The 22,474-nt window shown below is 46.0% G+C and overlaps 1 protein-coding gene across 1 annotated transcript in view; it reads left to right on the top strand.

The window, feature by feature from the left end:
* LOC147012277 (uncharacterized) overlaps window positions 1-22,474 on the top strand; it is a 126,175-nt gene that overhangs the window by 34,082 nt on the left and 69,619 nt on the right. The window contains exons 3-4 of the mRNA XM_085856376.1: window positions 5,197-5,399; window positions 6,489-6,556. Of these exons, the coding sequence (XP_085712502.1) occupies window positions 5,197-5,399; window positions 6,489-6,556 (271 nt within the window). The remainder of the gene's footprint in view (window positions 1-5,196; window positions 5,400-6,488; window positions 6,557-22,474) is intronic.

Here is a 22,474-nt window from a genome sequence, read left to right as displayed (position 1 = left end):
TCAACTTGAACTTTTCTGTCACTGGGGATCGGGTACTTTTGCTAGTTCCATCTATAATTTGCAAAGTGTCTGTGTCTGTTTGTGTGTGTTTTTGTGTAGGTTTGCATGTTTGTGTGTTTTACAGTGGCACTCCAAGTCTTGCTTCCTCTTTCTGCCTTCTCTTCCTCCCGACAGGCTCTTTATAACAATAAAAACAGAATTTTATCATATAAAAGCCATCGATCGTTGCCAAGTGGTTAAGATCACTGACTCTAAGCCAGCAGGTGCGTTTCAATCCCAGCAAAACCGAGTTTGAAATGTCTAAGAGAGAGAGAGAGAGTGTGTGTGTGTGTGTGTGTGTGTGTGTGTGTGTGTGTGTGTGTGTGTGTGTGTGTGTGTGTGTGTGTGTTTGGTAAGTCACTGATTTGCATCATTTCGATAGAACATTGTTGACATATTATTGGATAATAGTCAGTTAAAGTCACAGAAATCCATCTGATATAATGTTGTTCAAAATTTTTGAAGTACAGTATGCTGTAGTGCACCTTGCAAAAAAATTCAAAAGCATGCTGTCTGCTATTGTGTAAGCGACAAAATCGCGTAGCCTGCTAATGGATAACCGATGACATGACAACCGCTCAGTGGATGCTGCGTCGCTTTATCTCCCAGTCTCGTGTGTTTCGTCCTGTGGGCAACATTGAGTGTTTTTGTTTTTTAGAGTGCTAACTGAACAGTATTTTTGCATCCAACTGGCATGACTTGAGGGAAAGTGAGGGTAGGTCGAGTGATGTGGAGAAGTTTAAAGAGTTTAAGGCAAGCACTGGCTGGTCCTGAAGATTCACGGAGCATGCTCACCTTCACAACATTTCTGTGACTGGATAGGCCGCCAGTGCCAATACAGTTGCAGCCCAGAACTTTCCCAACAGTCTCAAGAGGATAATCAAGGAACGTGGCAATTCTCCGTCCACGGACGTGTTTCATGTGAGAGATAATTTCTATGGACACGTGTTTCAGACTTGTTGGCCCTCATAGGTGTAGAGCAGGAGTTCCTCCCCAGAGGAAGGTGGAATGGTCATTGAAATTGAGAATTAAATTCTCTTCTTGGTATTGGCTGCAGTGCAATCCGATGAAGATGTAGGGAGCTGTTGCTCTGCTAAGTTCATCCCTAATAAGCTGAGCTGATGCAGCTGTTCAGCCAGCAGAGCCCTTTTTAAATGCATGTATATTGTCACGGGTCTGGCGGTTGGGTTAATCCCCCGAACCCAATTGTGGTGGATGGTGGTTAACACCAGCCAGCCCGGATTGTCGTGTGGTTTTTCTTTAAGAGGCGGACACGTTGATCCACAGAGATTATAACGCGTGCGGGAGGGGCACTGGTGGAGTGATGGAGGCACCTGGATGCACAGCACAAGGGGGCTTATACTCGAACCCCACGATAAATACACGGACAGAGCAACTTAAAATAAACACGGGGATTTAATGACAATAGAAATATTCCAAGGGTAATAGTCAGAATGTAATAATCATAACATGAAGTAAATTAAACCTAAAGTTGAGGCGCCTCTACACATGGACTCCAATACAGGCAAGGGGAAACAAAAGAAAAGCAAATCCTCCATTTATTCTGGCACTTAGCTTGGTCCAGAGATGGTCTTTGTGGAACTTGAAATTGAGGCGCATCGTCCCGCATGGGAAGATGTGCCCGAAAATTAGTGCCGAGCCACTCTCGCTCGCAGCGGGAAATGTACATCAAGCAATTTGTGACGCGATATTCAACGCCAAGGTTCAGAGACCGCCGTGCAGCTCCTTGCATCGATCGTCATCACCGACTCTGCGGCTTTGCAGAATGGCACGGTCTCTTCGGTAATATACATGAGGCGTCGAGGTCCGTCTCATACGACCAGCCAAGACTCAATGGCCAGCATCTTGCTCAGTACGCGAACCAATTTGCCTTAGCATGAATACATGAATCATGCTGTCTTCTTCATGCATTGAAGGAAAGCCAGCCATAATGCCCTGCTCTTACCAGCCATCTCATATCTCCTAGCTACGCTCTCTCTCTCTCTCTCGACCGCATGCGTCCCTCACTCCCAACTCATGCGTTCGCTCCCGGTCTATCTTCCACGTCACACTGAACAACCATCCACCTCTGGGGCGTGGCTTGCTGGCACGAACCCCAGGAAGGCGGGCCTCTGCCTGCTCGGCACGCCTGGCTCTCTTGTTGTTATGGTGATTATTGTAAAAATGCATCTCCTTCATGATTGGCTTGTTAATGCAAAAACATAGGAATAGGTCACAGGGGGCAATCACATACTGGGGGAAATTATCCTTAATCCCTAACTAATTAACACCGCACCACCCCCTGTGTGGTGACAAGTAACACTTAAGCTCACAGTTTCCCTACTCTTAAAGCTGTAACGATATCCTCCTTCAGTCAGTCGGTCAGGTACTCAGTGGGTTCATGAACAATTTTTTGTTTTTGCCCTACTTCTCCGAGGCGGCTCATTGGCTCGGTTTGAAACTCGGCATGATGATTCATGACGTCTCTGAGCAAAACCTCATGGAACCCTTTTTCCAATTTCCATCCGGGTGGTGCATTAATTAACTAATTATCTCAAAATTTAATCTATGTTGGTATGTCCATCATATCGCAAGGTTTCGTCATCTCACGAGATTGTGAATTGAATACAAAACGTTGTTTCATCATTACTTCATTTCAACAGGAGAGGACAGATAGTTAGGGTGGGGTGGGCAGAGAGGGACAATCCTTTTAAGACCCATTTGACACTTTAGACCCCCTGAAGACCCTATAGGCCCTTTATTCCTTTAGACCCCAATTACTATTGGAATGTATCCTTTTGACCTTTAGACCCCATTGATCCTTTAGACTATTAGACCCCTTGATCCTTTAGAACCTTTGACCTTTTAAGACCCTTTATAGACCTTTTAAGACCCCTTAGACACCTTTTAGATATTTACATCCTTAAGACCTTTGAGACCCTCACTACTTATGGAATGTATCCTTTAGACCCCACAGACCTTTAGAACCCTTTTGACCCTTTAAACCCCATATATATCCTACAGACCCCTTATACCTGTAAATCCTTTTGACTTTTCAACTGCTTTGACTATTTAGACCTTTAAAGACCGTTTTGACACTTTTAACACTATAGATGCCTTTAGACCCTTTAGAGTCTATCGATCCTTTAGACCCCATCGACATTTACAGTCTAAATGACCCTAACTTTTAGACCCTAACTACTATTGGAATGTATCCTTTACATCCCTTCGACCCTTAGACCTTTATATGCTTCAGATCCCTTTGGACCATTTAGACCCGTTTTGACCTTTGAAGACCCTTTTAGTCCTTTTAAGACCCTATCACCACTTTATATCCCTTGAGACCCTTACACTCTTGAGACCACTTTGGACCCTTAGAACCTTTTATGCTCCTTAGAACCTTTCAGTTCTAAAACGGTTTAAGGGTCCTTTCACTGGACAACAGCTAATGGAACATTTTTCATCAATCCAGAACCCGCTCGCTAATCCTATATAGTTTTCACTGCGTGAATGCAAATGTGTTATCAGGCCTTTTAGCCCCCAAAAGTGAAAATCAACTTCATCTTCTAATGTACCCCAACTTTGACTGCCCTCCATCAGGAGACAAACGTCAGTCCCACTTGGGACTATTCATTTTTCTTTATGGGAGTTTCGATCTTGATTGAAGTTATTACATTGGCTCACAGGTGGCTCTGAAATTTCTCCTTGAGCATGTCATTTCCTCAATCATCATACCATGTTGATTCATCAGCATAAGCCTGTCCAATTACTGTAAATATTCCTATGATATGTTCAGAATTTATACCAAAGGAGTTATTGCCTTGAGCTTCACTGGAAGGAAATATAATTTGTGCTCCATGCTTCACATACTTTCTCAACAGTATTTATATATTCCTTCTGGCTATGGCATTGCTTCTTTATTTTTGTAAACAAATTCTTCATCCACCAGCTCAAAGTGTGGAACTGTCGTGCACCGTGTTGTTCGGAGCCGTCATATCGACCCTGAATGTCGTGATTAGTCGCTCTGGTCTTGACGACTGATGTGGCCATGCATACATGCACATTTTCGTACTTTTAATGTGCGTACACATTTTCGTACTTTTCGTACATTTTCGTAATAAAACAAGTTTTACACCACAAATATGAATAGTAATCATGTAGCTATGTGAGGGATCATGCCTGAAGTGAACACTTGACAGTTTAATCGCATAATGGCCTTTGTCACTGCTTGCTATGCACCAATTGATGTCGGTTGAAAGGAAGCAATGTGGTCATTCAAGCTCATTTGGTAAAGTAGTTAGTATTTCATGAATTCACCAAAAATAAAATGCTAAATTAAATTTTGAAAACTTCTTCCTTGGTTATTATTATGTTTCCCATACCAGTACCGGCAGAAAGTGGATGCAGCGACGCGCTGCTCCGGGGCATGCTCCCATACCTGACCTGACATACCAGCAATTGCTTATGTGTAAACTTTTTGAATTCCGAAGTTTGTTTTTTTTAATATAAAAGGTTAAAATCCTTCTACTTCATCTTTTTCTTGTTCTTCTTCTCCTTCATCGTCTTCTTCTTATTCTTCTTTTCTTTGATGGCCACAATTATTTCCAAGTTCTTGTGGTGTTGGCTCGGAGAGGTTTTGGCCCAAGTAAAAGTTTAAAGGTACATTCGGTTGCAAAATGATTTCTTCTTGTTTCATTATTTTTATTTTGGCTTCCTCGTGATGAAACCTCTTTTTTTAAACTTCGCCTATTTAATTTCTATGGAATGTATTTGTAACAAGTCAGTGAATGGTAATCTAAGAAAACGCTTTGTGAATCTCTCCGCACATCTGGGAGCAAACACAGGAACCGACTCGGGATTTCTTTCTTTGAAGCCATCATTTGGCAGATTTATTGACTTATTTTGAGGAGAGCAGGTGGCATTGAGGACTGTCGTCGCAGCTACACATTAAAACCCTTGACTGCTCTGTTGGTATGATTTCATTTAATTCAGTTTGACTTGTTTGTATGAGCATGACAATGAAAAATGAAATGCTTTGCTTTCAGTCACAGATAAGCTAATTGTTATTTAACACATTTCACTGAGAGCATTTTCTTTAAAGGAAGGCTGGGGGACTCTTTGCCCAAATCATGGACATGTCTGTGCATCTTTCAACAGCAACTGACCACCCACACTGCTTGTCCTGCCGCCTGGAATTGGGTTCACATTTGGAAGTACCTGCTTCCTTTTTGAGGCCCGTAGAGGTGGAATTTGACATGCCAGCAGCCAGCGCCTCAAAGACTTGTGTCCGTTCATTCGCGGTCGCGGACAGTCCAAGAGCTATGAAACATATTTCATACTTTGCTCATTACCACTACGAGGTTTGTTGATAATTGCTCGCACACACATACACGGAGGGTCATCAGCACTGTTGGCCAAAGAGGGTCAGGATCATGGAGATGGCTTGTTATCCCACACCCGAAGTGAAAAGCGGGGTTCAGTAATTGATTCACTCTCTCCCTATGTCTGTCTATGTAAAGATGTCTGCTTATGATTGAGGAACTACCTGATTTCAATTGAGTTTTATATACTGAACACTGTGGAACACGAATCGGAACACAGGCCTGCAGTTTAACAGCACTTTGACTCTAAAATTGGCAAATTGTATGGGATCTCATCTCGAATGGGCATGCTCACAGAGGAGTGAGATCATCGTTTTAGTTTGTCTGCCTGTCTGACAGTCAAACAAAATTGAAAATCATTCCTAACAAGGAACTTAGTTTGTAAGGAAGTCATAAAGGACACAAATAACCAGGCACGAATAACTATAATTTAATGTGTTAAATAAGGTGGTGCAAAAGACAGTGCTTCAATGGCGATAAACTGCAGAAAAAGGTTTTTTGTTTTTTTCTGCAGCCTTTAAAACCTTTACTTCATTTCCGTTGATTTATATACTTGAACAGTGTAGAACACAAATCGCCTTTTTGTCACGTGGGGTAAGGTGTTCTATGAACTGTCCAGTCAAGGTTGTTTCTCAGCAGGATCAGCTGGGTATTCAGAATAATCATGAGGCTGTTCCCGAAAATTTTTAGATGTTGTGCCGTCTTCACCCATCACAGCATTTTCTTTGTATTTGATCTTGTTTTGTGATTGCTCCTGCATCAGTCGATGCGTATTTTCTTGCAACAGCCATATAGCCCTGGCTTTCATTTCATGCCTAAAAATCTGCAATGCTTGCTTCAAGCCAGAGCAATATGATGCAGGTAAGAATAGGAGACATCTGTTTATTATGTTTACGTTATTGTAAGAAAAATGATTGGGGGGGGGGGGAGAGGGAGTCGGGAAGAAGCACCACTATTTTGTGCATGTAATACGTGCATGTCCATTTTTCAGGAAGTTAATCAATACTTTGTGGAAATATGTGAGCATTTGTGCTTCCCATGAGATGGTGATGTGTTCAACTTTTCCAGGTGAAACTGGATATGAGGAGAGAGAAAGCATGCGAACTAGATGAAGACTATCCCGGAGAATGCTGCCAGCAATGAATATATATATATATATATATATATATATATATATATATATATATATATATATATATATATATATATATATATATATATATATATATATGTCATTGAACATCCTTCTGGGATCAAATAGACACTTCCTTCCATCACATGCTTGGACTTTCACTTCGTATGGATTGAACACTAAACAGTGTATTTTTTTTTTTTTACACCACAGTTGTTGATGTTTACACTTTCTTGATAAATCCAGAAGATTTGATGTCTGAAATTAATGTTGTTTGCATTCTTTCTGGAGCTATTGTTTTATGTCCATGGCAATGGGCAACAACTGTTTAACTTGTAACTAACTATCTGTGGCTTTCTGCTCACGTTGAGGCAATTTTAGTTGTATTGCAACTCCTGTAAATGTGCCTCGTTTGTTGTTCTTGTTTTTGGGGGTTTTTTGGTGGGGGTGGGGTAGTTGCTCTTGATTTTTTTTTTTTCTTTCCTTGTCCTCGTTTTTACTAGTTTTTGTTTGTCCTTGGTTTTACAGTTTGTAGCTTATTTATGGTAAAATTATCTGTTTTTAAGACTGTTAAATGCAATTTAGAGTTACTCTTGCACAGTATTATAGAATATGTAATACTGCAACATTAAAACAACCAAACGCAAACTTTTCTTTACTTCAAATTGAAAAGGTTTCACTTGTGGCGAAGACATGGGATACAGTATGATGCATTGCATATCAGATATAACGTGCTTGCAGCTGTATAATAACAGCCCTTTTACAGCCATTTTTCCCTGCTGAGCAGGGGTTAGCTTTTTGCAGGCTCCCTGCAATCATGGTTCCCTTCTTGAGGCAATGTTTTATGGCTGGATGCCCTTCCTGACGCCAACGCTGGTCGCCTCTTACGACACACAGGGATATGGTACACCTATTCTAACCGGGGCTTATACCGGGACCAGTACACTGATACCCATTTGCCGACCTCGGAAGGATGACAGGCTGAGTCAACCCCCTGGTATTAATTCAGTGGAAAACAGGGCTCAAACTCAGGACCCAAGGATCCCAAGCCAGCCACCCACGAAGCCAACACCAGACTTACTTGCAGCTGTATAATATAATAACAATTTTTATTTAAATTCTCTTGTTCATGTTAACATCATTCATTTTATTATATGAACCCGTCTGCCAGCACTGGTAGTTGATGGATGTTAAAGATCCCATGGCGTGTTTCTTGAAGACGAGGCGAGCTATCGCTGATACCCCGAACAAATTACTTTCCTGCCACCTCAATTCAAATATCCTACATTGAAGTGGCGACCCATCCAGGATTGCTTCTGGCCTTAATATTTCTCCATTTGTGATATGCCTTGGAACTCTGGAATGAGTATGGTTCTCTAATTACATCTTGTCTACTCTTTTATAGATGGTGTATAAGGTGAAATGAAGTACACTAAAGCCTCAAATATTGATCTTTTCCACTTCATGTTGCTATGAGGATGTCAATATCTAAATACACCTTGTGAACGGATATATGTAATTGCTAAAAGTTAATTATATGAAGATGTGTTGAAAAGCAATGTCTCCCATTCTTAGTCTCCAAAATAGGTAAAGCTATTCGAATGAAACAAAGCACAGCCTTCACATTGGTTCTTCCTGCCCCAGAATGTGAAGTTTCATGAATCTGACACTGGTGTTTTGACATGTCTCAATGCTACGTTAGTCAAGATAGCAGAGGACAGCAGGATGTTGTCAGTGCTGTGAAGTGTGAAGCACTGGAGATAAGAGTTGGGATGATTAACTGGAGATGAGATTACTGGAGAAGAGAGTTACAATCCTGAGATGAAGTTGGGTATACCATTACAATCCTGAGATTATCAAAATGACTTGAACATTTGTAGAAATGTGTGAACCACAGTGGTGATTAAGTTGAGAAATCAATATGCACCATTGTAGAATTAAGATTGATGTTATTATCTGTCTTTGGTTCATTTGATTAATTCATCTTTTTTTGGAGAAAGTGAATTGGAGGCATTACTTTTCAGCACACCCTCGTATGATATTGCATTGTTCATTTCAAGTACAGTCATTCTTGTTTCTGTGGTTTGAAAAGAAAATGAAACCATATTGTTCCGAGCACTGCTGACGGGATAGGTAAATGCAAGCAAAAAGGTATTTAAAATATGTTCTCTAATGTTATCATGTCTTGTGCAGGTATATTCTGTGATCAAATTATGCATAAAGGAAAGAATACAAAATCTGACATTTCTCCAAACAGTTATATGCCTATTGTTTGTATCAGGTTTGCATTTCTCTGACCTTGTTGTCTGCTAAGCCTATACCAGAATGAACACACTTTATATGCACTTATCTCACTTTACCTATAATCACAACGGCAAATTTCCTTTTCTTCACCCAATTCATTTACTTCATATAAAACTCTCTAAAATGTCCCCAACCATTTCCTCCTGCTTCGTCATTTACCCTTCTGGCATTTCTCATTCATGATTTTGTGCCCGATTTGTCACCGTGTCGAAGACGCTTCTGGCTTGACACCATAGTATAGGATTTAATTCCTTTCTTGTACATTCCATTTATCTCATCAGAACTTTGTGTCGTAGAACCTGATATTTTTGTGTTACATTCTTTTACACTAATGTTACATAAAATTTTTTTAATGTGCTGTTTACAATAATTTGTTTTGAATATGAAGGATTGCACCTGGTGTCCACTCTTTCTGGCAGAGTTCAAAGAAATGATTAATGTGGCTGATTGATCAGCTCTTGCTTGCTGTTTTTTTTAAAACATACACAATTTTGCTGTATTGTTTTTTAAATGTACCTCTTATTTAATACGGTTGCCATGAAACTCTCTTAATTAAGTCGTAAGGTGAATGGTTTTGTCAAGTTTGTTAGTTTTGTTTGTTTTGTGTGTTTCAGAAAGAAAAAAAACAGACATAACATTCTTCCATACATTGTACAATATTACATGTGGCTATACAGGGCACAATAAATATAAATGGCATTGGTTTGTTTCATCCATGCTTGAACTTGATGTATATAATTATCTGAGGCATATAGTCATTCAGGCTTCCGATGTAGAAGGCTTTTGCACTGTATCAGACCTTTTGGAAACCCACCAAATGGTGTAATTCCACTTTTTAAGCCCCAAAACTGGATGAAAGCAAAAGTTCAACAGATGATGTGGTGTTTTAATTATTTTCTTCCCTGCACCAGAACCGTGATCATAGCAACTGTCTTGACCAAACAATAAATCTTCATCCTGGTGATTCGCATGCAGTGCTCCTGATGTTCCATCAATGTGTGCCGTCTATCAGATGGACGTTAAGCCGGAAGATTCGTCTGCCAGCTCTGGTCATTGCTGGATGTTAAATATACGATGGTGTCCTTAATCATTGTTCTTTTCTTGAATAAATATCTTGAAATGAAGATTTTAATATTTTTGGTGTCCTTATACGCTCAATTGGCTCTGCCCCCCCCCCCAAAAACAACAATCGTATATCACGGGACCTGCTACGTCATCTTGACCTCGGGTTCATGCATGCACAGTCTGACAGCACCTTCTACAGAATGATTCTGACGATCATTGTAATCTGGGTATTCTTGATTAGAAAATAATTTGTCAAATTCACTTTCTGACGAGTCTGAAGCGAGTTGTGCGGTCATTATCCATTGCGTGTTGAGAATTTCTTCCTTGATTACGTGAAGGCAGTTTATCCGGAATTTTAGGGGCAGTACCCTCTGGGGTTGCTTTTTCCTCTGCAACACCTCAAAACATTGAGGATTAAAAAAACTCCTTCAGTTCTTTGTTTATTACTTAAAAATCAATATAATCACATCAAAAACTAGAAAATTATGCATTTGCTTTGCTCTTCGAAACTACACACACACAATTCTGATGAAACTTGACCACGACTTTCATCACCCGTGATGCACCAAAGTTTGATCATGACATTTAAAAAATCCATGCTTTCTTAGAAGCTACACACAGGATTTTGATGACACTTGACCACAACCTTCATCACCTGTGATGCACCAAAGTTTTTTTTTTGTACACATTGTCGAGGCTCGTATGAGAGCTAACACACAATGCACAGCATGGGGGGCAGGAGAAAAGAGGGGTGGGAGAGGGAAGGACAAAACAGCAGGGAACAGAGACATTTGGAGATCTGTGGAAGGGAGAGGGATGAGGCAGGGAACATGGGGTATACAAGATGTACACCACAGGGACTTTCAGGAAGGAATGCAGGGAATTTGAAGGAGGTGGGGTTGGTGTAGATTAACGGGAGTAGAAAAGATCATGGATTTGGATGGGGGATGATAAGACATGGTGGTGAATAGCTGTTTTGAAGGCCTGGAGGGAAGAATGGGATTGGAGAGAGTGTGGGAGTTTATTCCAAAGGTGGGAAAAAAGAGGAATGAAAGGGTGAAGGTGAGCAGTGATTCATGATTTTGGTAGTTTTACCAGAAGTGGGTTGCAGGCAGACCTTGAGTGCCCTGCAGAAAGATGGGGTGGCACAGACAGAGCAGGGTGGGGGAGGGTGGCGAGGCCAGAGAAGAGACTGTGGAAGACAGAAAGACCACCGACCTGCCTGTGGTGAGAGAGTGAGAGGCTCAAAGACTCAGCCTCACCGTGGGAGATATCAATGATCCTACATGTCTTGGTTTCCACAACGTGAAGCCAAGAAAGGTGAGAGGCAAGAGCAGTACTCCATCAAGTTACGGACGAAAGGTTTGTATGTAGTCAGGAGCTCAGGTGGGCCGAGGAATGACTTTGCACGATGGCGGATTCCCAGTCAGCGACTGGCTTTGGAGGCAAGGTTGGAAATCTGGCTTTCTCAGGAAAGATCATGGCAGATAGTGAGACCCAGAAGCTTAAAGGAAAGGACTTCTTCCAAAGGATTGTTGAGAAAGTAGATGGGGTATTTTTTTTTTCCTTGGACTGATCCTGCTCACCAGATTCTCTCAGTGAGGGAGTATCATGATTGGAGTCCAATGGGCTGACCATGTGCCTCATGGTTACAGCAGGTTGATCAGCATCTCATTGAGATGGGGATGGGCCCGGCGTCTGCCTTGGGGATGGCCAGAGGCCCCTGGAGTACCGGCGGAAAGTGGACGCAGTGACGCGCTGCTCCAGCGCATGCTCCCACACCTGAACTGACCTTGACTGCTGCCATGTCTTTCAGCAAATGGATCAAGGACAACATTGAAAATCTGATGGCCAGCCTAGAGCCTCCACTTAAACCACTCTGGAATGGCTTGAGATGGTGCCTGAGGATCAATCAACAGAGCAGAACCCAAAATTGTGCTGGAAGGGAAGTGGTGCAATGATGGTGTACAAGGCTGTCCATAAAGTCCTTGTGCAACATTGGACTTTAAGTTTTCCTGGACACATGATCCAAATAAACTATAAATCATGCATGAAAGCACAATTCATCCCATTTTGTTAATGTTAATGTTAAATCCACAATTCCCTTGGGAGTAGGGTGAATATACTGGTTCTGGCTCACTTTTCCCCATGTAAATGAATGGGGGATTTTCAGTGATTCATATTTTTTTTCCCTAAAAATAAACCCCCTTTTTATCCCAAGGTATATTTATTTGTCTCCCCTTTTAACCTGGGGACACTTTTTTTTTCAAATAATCCATGCAATAAGATAAAGATTTGTTAAAGGTGATTCGAAAAAAATATCTGAAACGTCTAAGCCTCGGGACACTCTTTATCAAATAACCGATGCATATTGTTTAGCTCACTCATTGAACCTATAAAGATTTGTTCATTCTCAAATTCCTTCAATAGTTTAATTTTCTTTGCACAATAATCCCCATCTAAAATATTGAAAAACAAAACATTTGAATCTTTATATTTTTTAAGATACCCCTTTTGTGCCATTACGAAATGATAAACTTCTCTTAATGATCTCATCTGGCCACCGCCCGAGTTGCAAATCATTTTTGTGCATAAACCACGCCATAAAAAAAGTTTTGTTTCAAATGTTTTCAGTTCGTGCCATGAAAATGAGGAAGTGTTTTTTTTGACACGGTCGTGCTGTGTGAATGAGGAAGTGTTTTTGGACAGTCATGCTGTGCAAAAATAGGAACTATTCTGTGAGACAAGGTCTCGTGTTTATATTTTATCTCAGAACACGAACTGAAAACATGTTTACTCAAAACCATTTTAGGGTATTTTAAGTATGTTTTAAAAATGATTCATACAATTTGAGAATATATCTAACATTTATTTTCCAAGCTGTCTCTCCCGAAGCGTCATTTCCTGTGGCCACACCCAATGATTAAGCAATCTCCTCATCGTTGCTTTATAAGTGATTCGCCAGACAAAGTTTCTGCCAGACGGAATTTTCATTTTTTACAACTGAGACATGAGCGATCTTTCTTCCGCGAACAAAACAGCTCAACACAAAGTTGGTAAGCCTGTGTATAGGTTCCTCTTTGAACGATGAAGCAATTGATTATAAATTAAATCGTGATAATGCGAAAATATATATTTTTTCCTGGCAGGTCCTTGGAAGAAGTGGAGCTTACATATCACGATGAGGTGCATCAAATGAATGCTCTTATTGAAGAGGTCAATCATCTTAGAAGAGAATTGAAAAACATTTTTAAAGACTGACACGACGTCTTATCACGGCCTCTGATCTTTTTGCCATCTTGTACCAATGGTAAAAAAAACAAAACTGAGACATGGACTCACTCTCTTCCGATGAAGATAACAGCTCACTAAAGTTGATAAGCTTGTGTATGGTTTCCTCTTTGAACAATGAAGCAATTGATTATAAATTAAATCGTGATAATTCTGATATATATATATATATATTTTTTTCTTGGCAGGTCCTTGGAAGAAGAGCAGTTTACATATCACGACGAGGTGCATGAAATTAATGCTCTTATTGAAGAGGTCAATGATTTTAGAAGAGAATTGAAAAACATTTATAATGACTGGTACGAAGTCTTATCACGGCCTCTGATCTCGAATAAATTAAACCAATGGTGAGACACGTGTGTGTGTGTGTGAATATATTGTTGTGGTTACCAAATTCGCAAACCACCATTCAGGTCCCTTAGGTGAGGTATCTCGGCAAGTACATGTGTAGTTAGGCCCAAATCCGTTGTCTAGTGGGAATACATGTCATTTATGCGAGCTGCGACTCTTCAGGATAGCCGTTTTTCTTTTACTATCTTTATTTTGGACCAACCGCCATGATTACCACCACAACCACAACATCAACCACCAACCACAACGCCGCTTCACCACGACCTTCACGTCACACCTCGCAACCGTAGCATCGCCACCGTTCTTGCCCCGCTGTGGGTACCGGTGTTGGACTCGTGCAGGGCGCGCGTCGAACAGCGTGTACAAAATCACGGATTTTGTGCTTCAAAAACGGATCAAAAACGACACACGCCCACTTTTTGCCGTCCAATCGGTGAGCGAGGGGCGATTTGGCCCCGCCACCAGGACGATCGATATATGCAAATTTGTGGATCAAAAAGCCTTCACGCCCACTTTTTCTCGGGCCAATGGGGAGCGAGGTGAAAGGTCAAAGGGAGGGGGTCAAAGGCAAAGCTACGGGGGGATAAAAGGACCGTGTTCGTCAGTCAGGAGAGAGTCGGTCGGAGAGTCAAGAAGGGGAGAGTCCAAAGAAGAGTCCAGAGTCGGAGAGTCCCGAGGCGGAGAGGCGGAGAGTAGGAGAGTCGGAAGCAGAGGGTCAAGACTTCGCGGGCGGTGGAGCTGCTCGTCGTGTGCGGAACGGAGGGGACGGAGCTGTGGAAAGGCGGCGACACCAGACGAGGGGGTGCTCGCGTCGTGCAGGAAGCTGCACCCGAGGGAGGCCGACAGCGCGACCTGGCCGAGGTGGAGACGCTCGTCGCACATAATAAAGATCCTCTATACCCCGAGCATCAGCAACCCCCTCCTGTTTCCCCCCGCGCTGAGATAGTGCGACCAAGGGGGCCCCTTTCCCACCCCCTGCCAGACACTGTCCGCGAGGTCCGCGGAGTTGGGGCGCCATCGCCGCTCCGCGTCTCATCACCAGACGGGTAGGCGCGACCCGGTCTCGGCCTCAGGCCCGCCTCATCCTTGAGGGTATTTCTTTTCCTTGGTTTTGGGTATGTGTTGTCGGCGCCGTCTGTGAAGTAGAATTGTACAAGTGTTGCCGTGTGCTCGGTAGTCGGTATTAGCTCTGCATTGCTTTCACTTTTATATTTGCTTTTTGTGTAAATGGAATTGTGTTTTTTCTGTGTGCTTTTGGTGGAATTGTATATGTGTGCTTCCCGTGTGCCGCGAATAAATGTGCTTTGTGTTGAACTGTTTCCCGCTTCGCTTCGTCATTTCTCCCATTGAATCCTCATCTTGCTTCACGTAAAGGGTTGGTAGTGGGCTGAATACGCCCGATAATTAATCGAACCGTCGAGGTCGACGATAACACCGCTCGGTTATTCTGATAGTACGGAACGGGTCGCTTAAGTGGCCCGTGTCCGAAGTCGACCTGCGGCGAGGTGCGATCGCCCGGTCTACCCTCCGCGTGGGTACTTAGGTAGGTCGAATTTGGCGAGCAACCCTATCCCACGCGGGGGCTGATTGGCTCGATCGCGGTGAGAGCGAAAGGTCCACCCGTGACTGGTTCCCGGCGTTAGTCCGAGAGGGTCACGACTGGATTGTCCGTCCGGTGGGCGACGTGCCGCGATTCGAGTTACGTGGCCGCTCGCACGCCGGCGGGCGCGAATACCGCAACACTGGTGTCAGGTCGTGCGATACAAATTCATCGCCCTCCTCGCGGCACTGGTATTGGAGAGCGGGACAACAGGCTCTCCTGTCTCCAGCGAAATTCACGGGAATCGGTCCAGGGGTGAGAGAAGCGACCCCCGATTCCCTCCAAATTACGAGCGAGTTAAATTTACCCTTCACGAGAAGCAAGATGGCGTCTCAAGGCGAGCGGGAGCCGGGGGTATTAGAAATGTATATGTGTAGTAATGTAGAATCCATGGTCCAGGATGGAATCCCCGAGCAGGAAATGTTGATTGTGCAGGAACACGGACTCGCCCAACTGAACCCAGAGCCCGAAATGGGAGCGGCAGCGGCCGCAGTGTATGACACCTCCCCCCCCCTCTCCACCAAAACCCTTCCCCAACCCTCGCCGAAACGACTCAGCTGAGTGCATCCAACATGGCCCAGCTATGCGCCATGCTGGCGGCAATGACAGAAAAGATGGATACAAATACAAATGAAATGAGACATGAACAAGCAAATGAATGAAGTGAAAACGACGATGGATACAAATACAAACGAAATGAAAGGCATGAACGAAAAGATGGATACAAATACAAATGAAATGAAAAGCGAAATGAACAAGCAAATAAACGGAATGGAAACAAACATGAAGGAGGAAATGAAAAAGTTCCGGGGTGAGACGCAGAATATGGGCCGATGCCTGCAGGCGGGCATGAAGGCCGTGACAAAGGAAATAATAGTGGAGACAAGGGAGGTAAAGGGTGAAGAGTTGGCAGAGACACGGGAGATAGAAAAAATAGAGGAAAGACTACACGAGGAAGACGGGGTAAGTGACGCACACACACACACACACACAGAGGTAGTGGAGGATAATGGGGGTGAGCTGGCGGACTGGGAAGAGACCCAGTGCGAGCACCTGGATGGCCTCCTCCAGGAACGAGGGGAGGGAGTATGCCCCCTTGAGGAGAGTCACGACCAGGTGAGTTCGGTCGTGCTTTGCGAGGTTGAGAGGACGGGTGCTGTGGACGGGTGCACGGAGAGCTTGGGGGGTGTAGAGGCCCCGGAGACCCTTGTGGGGACACAAATCCCCAGTGTGGTTGTCCCTGTGTGTGTGGTGCAAGGTGTGAGTGCGTCCCCGTGTGTGGAAGCGACCCCGTGTGTGAGTGGTGTGGTGGCGATGGAGCCAGAGTACGTGCTTCCCAGCACGCCGTGCGTGGGTGAGGCACCGTGTGTGAGTGAGGCCGTGTGTGTGAGTGAAACGGCCAGTGTGAGAGGCACCGCGGGTGAGTGCCCCCGCGTGTGTGGGTGAGGCACCGTGTGTGAGTGAGGCAGTGTGTGTGGATGAAACGGCCAGTATGAGTGAGGCACCGCGGGTGAGTGCCCCCGCGTGTGTGAGTGAGGCACGGAGTGTGGATGAGGCACCGCGGGTGAGTTCCCCGCGTGTGTAAGTAGTATGGTTTGTGTGAGTAGTGAGGCACGCGTGAGTGAACGGCCGAATGCAAGGGAGACCGTGTGTGTGAGAGAGCGGTATGTGAGGGAGATGTCGGTTGGCATGCGGGAGCACGCAGCCGCATCTCCCGGTGTGAATGTGATGGAGTGGACTGTGTGCGTCGTAACACGCAGGTGTGCGTGGGTCGAATGGAGACGGAGACGGCGACATGGGAGAAAAGAAAGCCGAGTAGCGGCTGCAGTTGTTTCGGGGACCGTGCCGGGTTCACCCAGCAGTGAGCACGCGGTTCGTGCTGTGCAACGCACGAGACCGCCACGTGCTCGCTTGCGAGAGTGAAGTCCCGGTCCGGAAACGCACGCGGTGGATTTGCCGATCCCGCAGACGGACAAAGTTTAGGCAGGATAACGGATTTGGACCGGACGGGTTCTCCACGCGATCGTGTGTGTTAAGCTCCAACGGGCAAAGCACATGTGTTCGCGTGGGGAGCCCCTCGAGACGTGGGGCTTGTGTTTTTTTTTTATTGCGCACGGTGACGTCATGGCTGCACGTGTGGTTGGAATCCGGCAGGAGGGGTATCCCGGCCGGATGGTACCGTCCAAGGAGGGACGAGGTACACGTGCAGCTGCATGACGTCACGGGCAGGTGTAAAGTGCGCGAGCTCTGAGTTGCCGCGCAGGTGCTGCGCATGGAAAAAGAAAAAACAAGCAAGCCTCACTTTCGGGTGCACAGGATTCCTGGGCAAGGGGTGAAAGACCCCCTTACCCTGGGCACAGGATGGAAACTAGTTAGGGGGAAGGGTTAGCTTAGCTAGACCGACTTCATGGGGCAGGGGTAAGTCCTCATGGAGTCCGTGGAATGGATTAGTTAGAGGGATTGTAGCCAGATTTAGCTTGGGAAATAAAATGATTTATTTGGAGACAGAGACAGACAGTGAATGTGTAGAGGGGACGTAGTTTAGCTACGTAGTGTTAAAAGGAACGTGCTTTAGTTTAAGGGACGACGTGGGAGCACGAGTTAGTTAGGGGAGGTAGTAAGAAGGATGGCAGAGTTCGGTGGTGTGTGTGTTGAAGAGTTGGTGAGTGAAGTGGAAGCATGTGCTTGGTGAGTGAGTGAGGCCAGCGGGTCTGTGTGTGTGGAGCGAATGGGGAATGCATGGTGCGATGAGTGACTCCCGCCCAAGGGACCCCGGGGTCAGTGTAGAGCGAGTTAACTGGGTTAGTCAAATTGAAAAATGGAGGTCGTTTTGCTGTTGGTGGGAAAGTAGGCTCGAGACCCATTTGGAGGGGTGCAGGAGCCCTGTTGACGGGCTTGGGAGCGTGGCTGCGAAAGGTGAGTATCGCTGAGTGGGTACCCCGGGCACCAGGCTAGTCGGCCGTGGTAGGCCAAGGGCCCATGGGGGGCCGGGATAGAGTAGTGGGCACGGGTGCGCCTGCTTGGTGCGGGGGCCCGGGGCGCCATTAGCCGCGTGGGCAGTGTTGTGGGCACGGGTGACCCTCGGAAAGGGGCCCGGGAGGCCGGCCTGCCACGTGTGCGTTTCAGGGGAGGTGCCATGGGGGGCACTCCCCGGTGTTAGGGAGCTGGTAGGCTCGGAGGCAGTGTAGTGCCCGGGGGTGCCATAGCGGGAGATTCGGCAGAGGGTCGTGCCTGCCAAAGGGAGCCACGTGTCCCAGCCAGGAGACCGTGTGAGGGCACGGAGAGAAAATTGGGGGGCGAGGCCCGAAATTGTGAGGACACCAACACAGGCGATGGGAATCTGGGTTGTTAGAACCAATAGTTTAAGCGAGAAGCGCTTGTTGAAAGCCCCGGGGTAGTTTAACAGTTAAATGGTTAGGGTAGATTAGGAGATGCACCCCTCCGCACCATCCATCCCCTCGCTGTCGTTGTGGGCCGCTGGACCCACTTTGGTTATAGATCGCCAAACTCTGGGGAGGCCATTCTGAGGCTTCGTTGGGCCTCGACACAGGACGTTAGCTCTCCCTTATTCCCCTCCGGGAAGGGAACGTAGGGGTTGGGAGTAGGCTAGGTGACAGGATAGGTTAGCCGAACAAAGACGATAAAGGGGGTTAGGGGACGATTTATAGTGGGGGAGTAAAAATAAAAACAACAAAAAAAAAGAGTTGGGGTTAAATTGGGGTTTGACAAATTAAGGGAGTGGGTATGTACAGTGACAGGCAAAGGCGATAGGTTGGGAGGGAGACAGGTAGATAGGTCCGAGCCCGCCTTCCAAGTGGCCAGCACCACCGCACTCCCTCCACCAACCTCCATTGAACGGCAAAGGCTGGCCAGCTTCATCGGCTGGCTGTTTTTTTCTTCAAGGCCTGTGCCGGCCAACTTCATCGGCAGCTGTTATTTTGCTGCAAGGTCTGTGCCGGCTGGATCGTCTGCAGCTGCTGTGCTGCAAGGCCTGTGCCGGCCCACTTCATCTGCCGGCTGGCTGTTTTTTCTTCAAGGCCTGTGCCGGCCAGTTCATCTGCCGGCTGTGTTTGCCTGCAGCGGCCTTCTTCTGCGGGCTGTGTTTGCCTGCTGCCTTTGCCATGCCATGCCCACTGCCCCTGTTCACCAGCCCCATTCAATTTTTGCTTTGCCCCCCCTGTTCATTGCCATGTGCGCCAGGATCAAGGCAACAGTTTGCAAGCTGCGAGAACTGCCCTGTTGGCAGCTACAACACGGGCCTGCAGTGGCGGCCCGTGCACCGTGTTTTTGTCCATCCATCCATCCGTTGTGCTCATTGCGTGTGCCACTTGAGCTGGCACGGAGACTGCGTTTGTGCAGCCCATGCACCGTTGTGGTTCACTGCGTTCAGTTCAAAAGGGAAGGCCTTGGACTGCGTGTGAGCAGCCAGCCACGTTCCCTGTCACCTGCATTGTTTTGAGCCAGAGACTGCATGCGGGCAGCCTGGCTCCCTGCTAACTGCTTTTCTTTTGCAGAGTTCAATGATCCTGGGCCATGGTTTAGTGTAAAATTTGTAAGTTAAGGTTAAGATGTACTGTAAATATGAGTGCGCCCCCGGCATGTATGTCTTAGCGCCGGCAATTTTATTTAAGTCGTCCGTGTGAGTGAGTTTGTTTCGGTAGTTACGCAGCCCTCAGGTTATTTATTTTGGGGACACGAATACCATGAATGTCGCACTCAGGGATCCGTAGGTAAAATGTACGAGGGGAAAACTACACATGATGGCACACGAAAATTTGACGACTCGGGACGAGTCTGCAAAAAGGGGAGGGGGTAGTGTTGTGGTTACCAAATTCGCAAACCACCATTCAGGTCCCTTCGGTGAGGTATCTCGGCAAGTACATGTGTAGTTAGGCCCAAACCCGTTGTCTAGTGGGAATACATGTCATTTATGCGAGCTGCGACTCTTCAGGATAGCCGTTTTTCTTTTACTATCTTTATTTTGGACCAACCGCCATGATTACCACCACAACCACAACATCAACCACCAACCACAACGCCGCTTCACCACAACCGCCACGACCTTCACGTCACACCTCGCAACCGTAGCATCGCCACCATTCTTGCCCCGCTGTGGGTACCGGTGTTGGACTCGTGCAGGGCGCGCGTCGAACAGCGTGTACAAAATCACGGATTTTGTGCTTCAAAAACGGATCAAAAACGACACACGCCCACTTTTTGCCGTCCAATCGGTGAGCGAGGGGCGATTTGGCCCCGCCTCCAGGACGATCGATATATGCAAATTTGTGGATCAAAAAGCCTTCACGCCCACTTTTTCTCGGGCCAATGGGGAGCGAGGTGAAAGGTCAAAGGGAGGGGGTCAAAGGCGAAGCTACGGGGGGGATAAAAGGACCGTGTTCGTCAGTCAGGAGAGAGTCGGTCGGAGAGTCAAGAAGGGGAGAGTCCAAAGAAGAGTCCAAAGAAGAGTCCAAAGAAGAGTCCAAAGAAGAGTCCAAAGAAGAGTCCAAAGAAGAGTCCAAAGAAGAGTCCAAAGAAGAGTCCAAAGAAGAGTCCAAAGAAGAGTCCAAAGAAGAGTCCAAAGAAGAGTCCAAAGAAGAGTCCAAAGAAGAGTCCAAAGAAGAGTCCAAAGAAGAGTCCAAAGAAGAGTCCAAAGAAGAGTCCAAAGAAGAGTCCAGAGTCGGAGAGTCCCGAGGCGGAGAGGCGGAGAGTAGGAGAGTCGGAAGCAGAGGGTCAAGACTTCGCGGGCGGTGGAGCTGCTCGTCGTGTGCGGAACAGAGGGGACGGAGCTGTGGAAAGGCGGCGACACCAGACGAGGGGGTGCTCGCGTCGTGCAGGAAGCTGCACCCGAGGGAGGCCGACAGCGCGACCTGGCCGAGGTGGAGACGCTCGTCGCACATAATAAAGATCCTCTATACCCCGAGCATCAGCAACCCCCTCCTGTTTCCCCCCGCGCTGAGATAGTGCGACCAAGGGGGCCCCTTTCCCACCCCCTGCCAGACACTGTCCGCGAGGTCCGCGGAGTTGGGGCGCCATCGCCGCTCCGCGTCTCATCACCAGACGGGTAGGCGCGACCCGGTCTCGGCCTCAGGCCCGCCTCATCCTTGAGGGTATTTCTTTTCCTTGGTTTTGGGTATGTGTTGTCGGCGCCGTCTGTGAAGTAGAATTGTATAAGTGTTGCCGTGTGCTCGGTAGTCGGTATTAGCTCTGCATTGCTTTCGCTTTTATATTTGCTTTTTGTGTAAATGGAATTGTGTTTTTTCTGTGTGCTTTTGGTGGAATTGTATATGTGTGCTTCCCGTGTGCCGCGAATAAATGTGCTTTGTGTTGAACTGTTTCCCGCTTCGCTTCGTCATTTCTCCCATTGAATCCTCATCTTGCTTCACGTAAAGGGTTGGTAGTGGGCTGAATACGCCCGATAATTAATCGAACCGTCGAGGTCGACGATAACACCGCTCGGTTATTCTGATAGTACGGAACGGGTCGCTTAAGTGGCCCGTGTCCGAAGTCGACCTGCGGCGAGGTGCGATCGCCCGGTCTACCCTCCGCGTGGGTACTTAGGTAGGTCGAATTTGGCGAGCAACCCTATCCCACGCGGGGGCTGATTGGCTCGATCGCGGTGAGACCGAAAGGTCCACCCGTGACTGGTTCCCGGCGTTAGTCCGAGAGGGTACCGACTGGATTGTCCGTCCGGTGGGCGACGTGCCGCGATTCGAGTTACGTGGCCGTCAGCACGCCGGCGGGCGCGAATACCGCAACAATATATATATATATATATATATATATATATATATATATATATATATATATATATATATATATATATATATATATATATATATATATATATATATATATATATATATATATTCACACACAGACATGTATATGTGTCTGTGTCTGTGTCTGTGTGTCTGTGTGTCTGTGTCTCTCTCTATCTCTCCCTGTCTGTCTCTTTGTATCTCTCTATCTCTCCCTGTCTGTCTCTTTGTATCTCTCTCTGTCTGTCTGTCTGTCTGTCTGTCTCTCCATCTATACCCTTGACTCATTATTTTATTTTTTTTTAGCTCGATCACACAACATCAGCTGTTGAAGCAATCTGGTACAACACATGATTTTCTGGAGGTAAATGTTTCTGAATTATTATTTAGTTATTTGTTTATTTATTCTTTTATTAATATCACTCTCTCTTTGGAATGTCGTCTTATGTTGGTTGCATCATTAGTTTGGACGCGGGTTTACCAGTACACTGGAATTCATTTTATTGGCCTTGGAAGGATGACAGGCTGAGTCGGCCTCCTGGTGTGTTAATTC

This window comes from Eptatretus burgeri, chromosome 15, assembly GCF_056783735.1.
Source record: "Eptatretus burgeri isolate ZD-2024b chromosome 15, Ebu_testis_v1, whole genome shotgun sequence".
Lineage (NCBI taxonomy): Eukaryota > Metazoa > Chordata > Myxini > Myxiniformes > Myxinidae > Eptatretus > Eptatretus burgeri.
The sequence above is the reverse complement of the archived record's forward strand: the minus strand, read 5'-3'. Positions and strand labels throughout refer to the sequence as shown.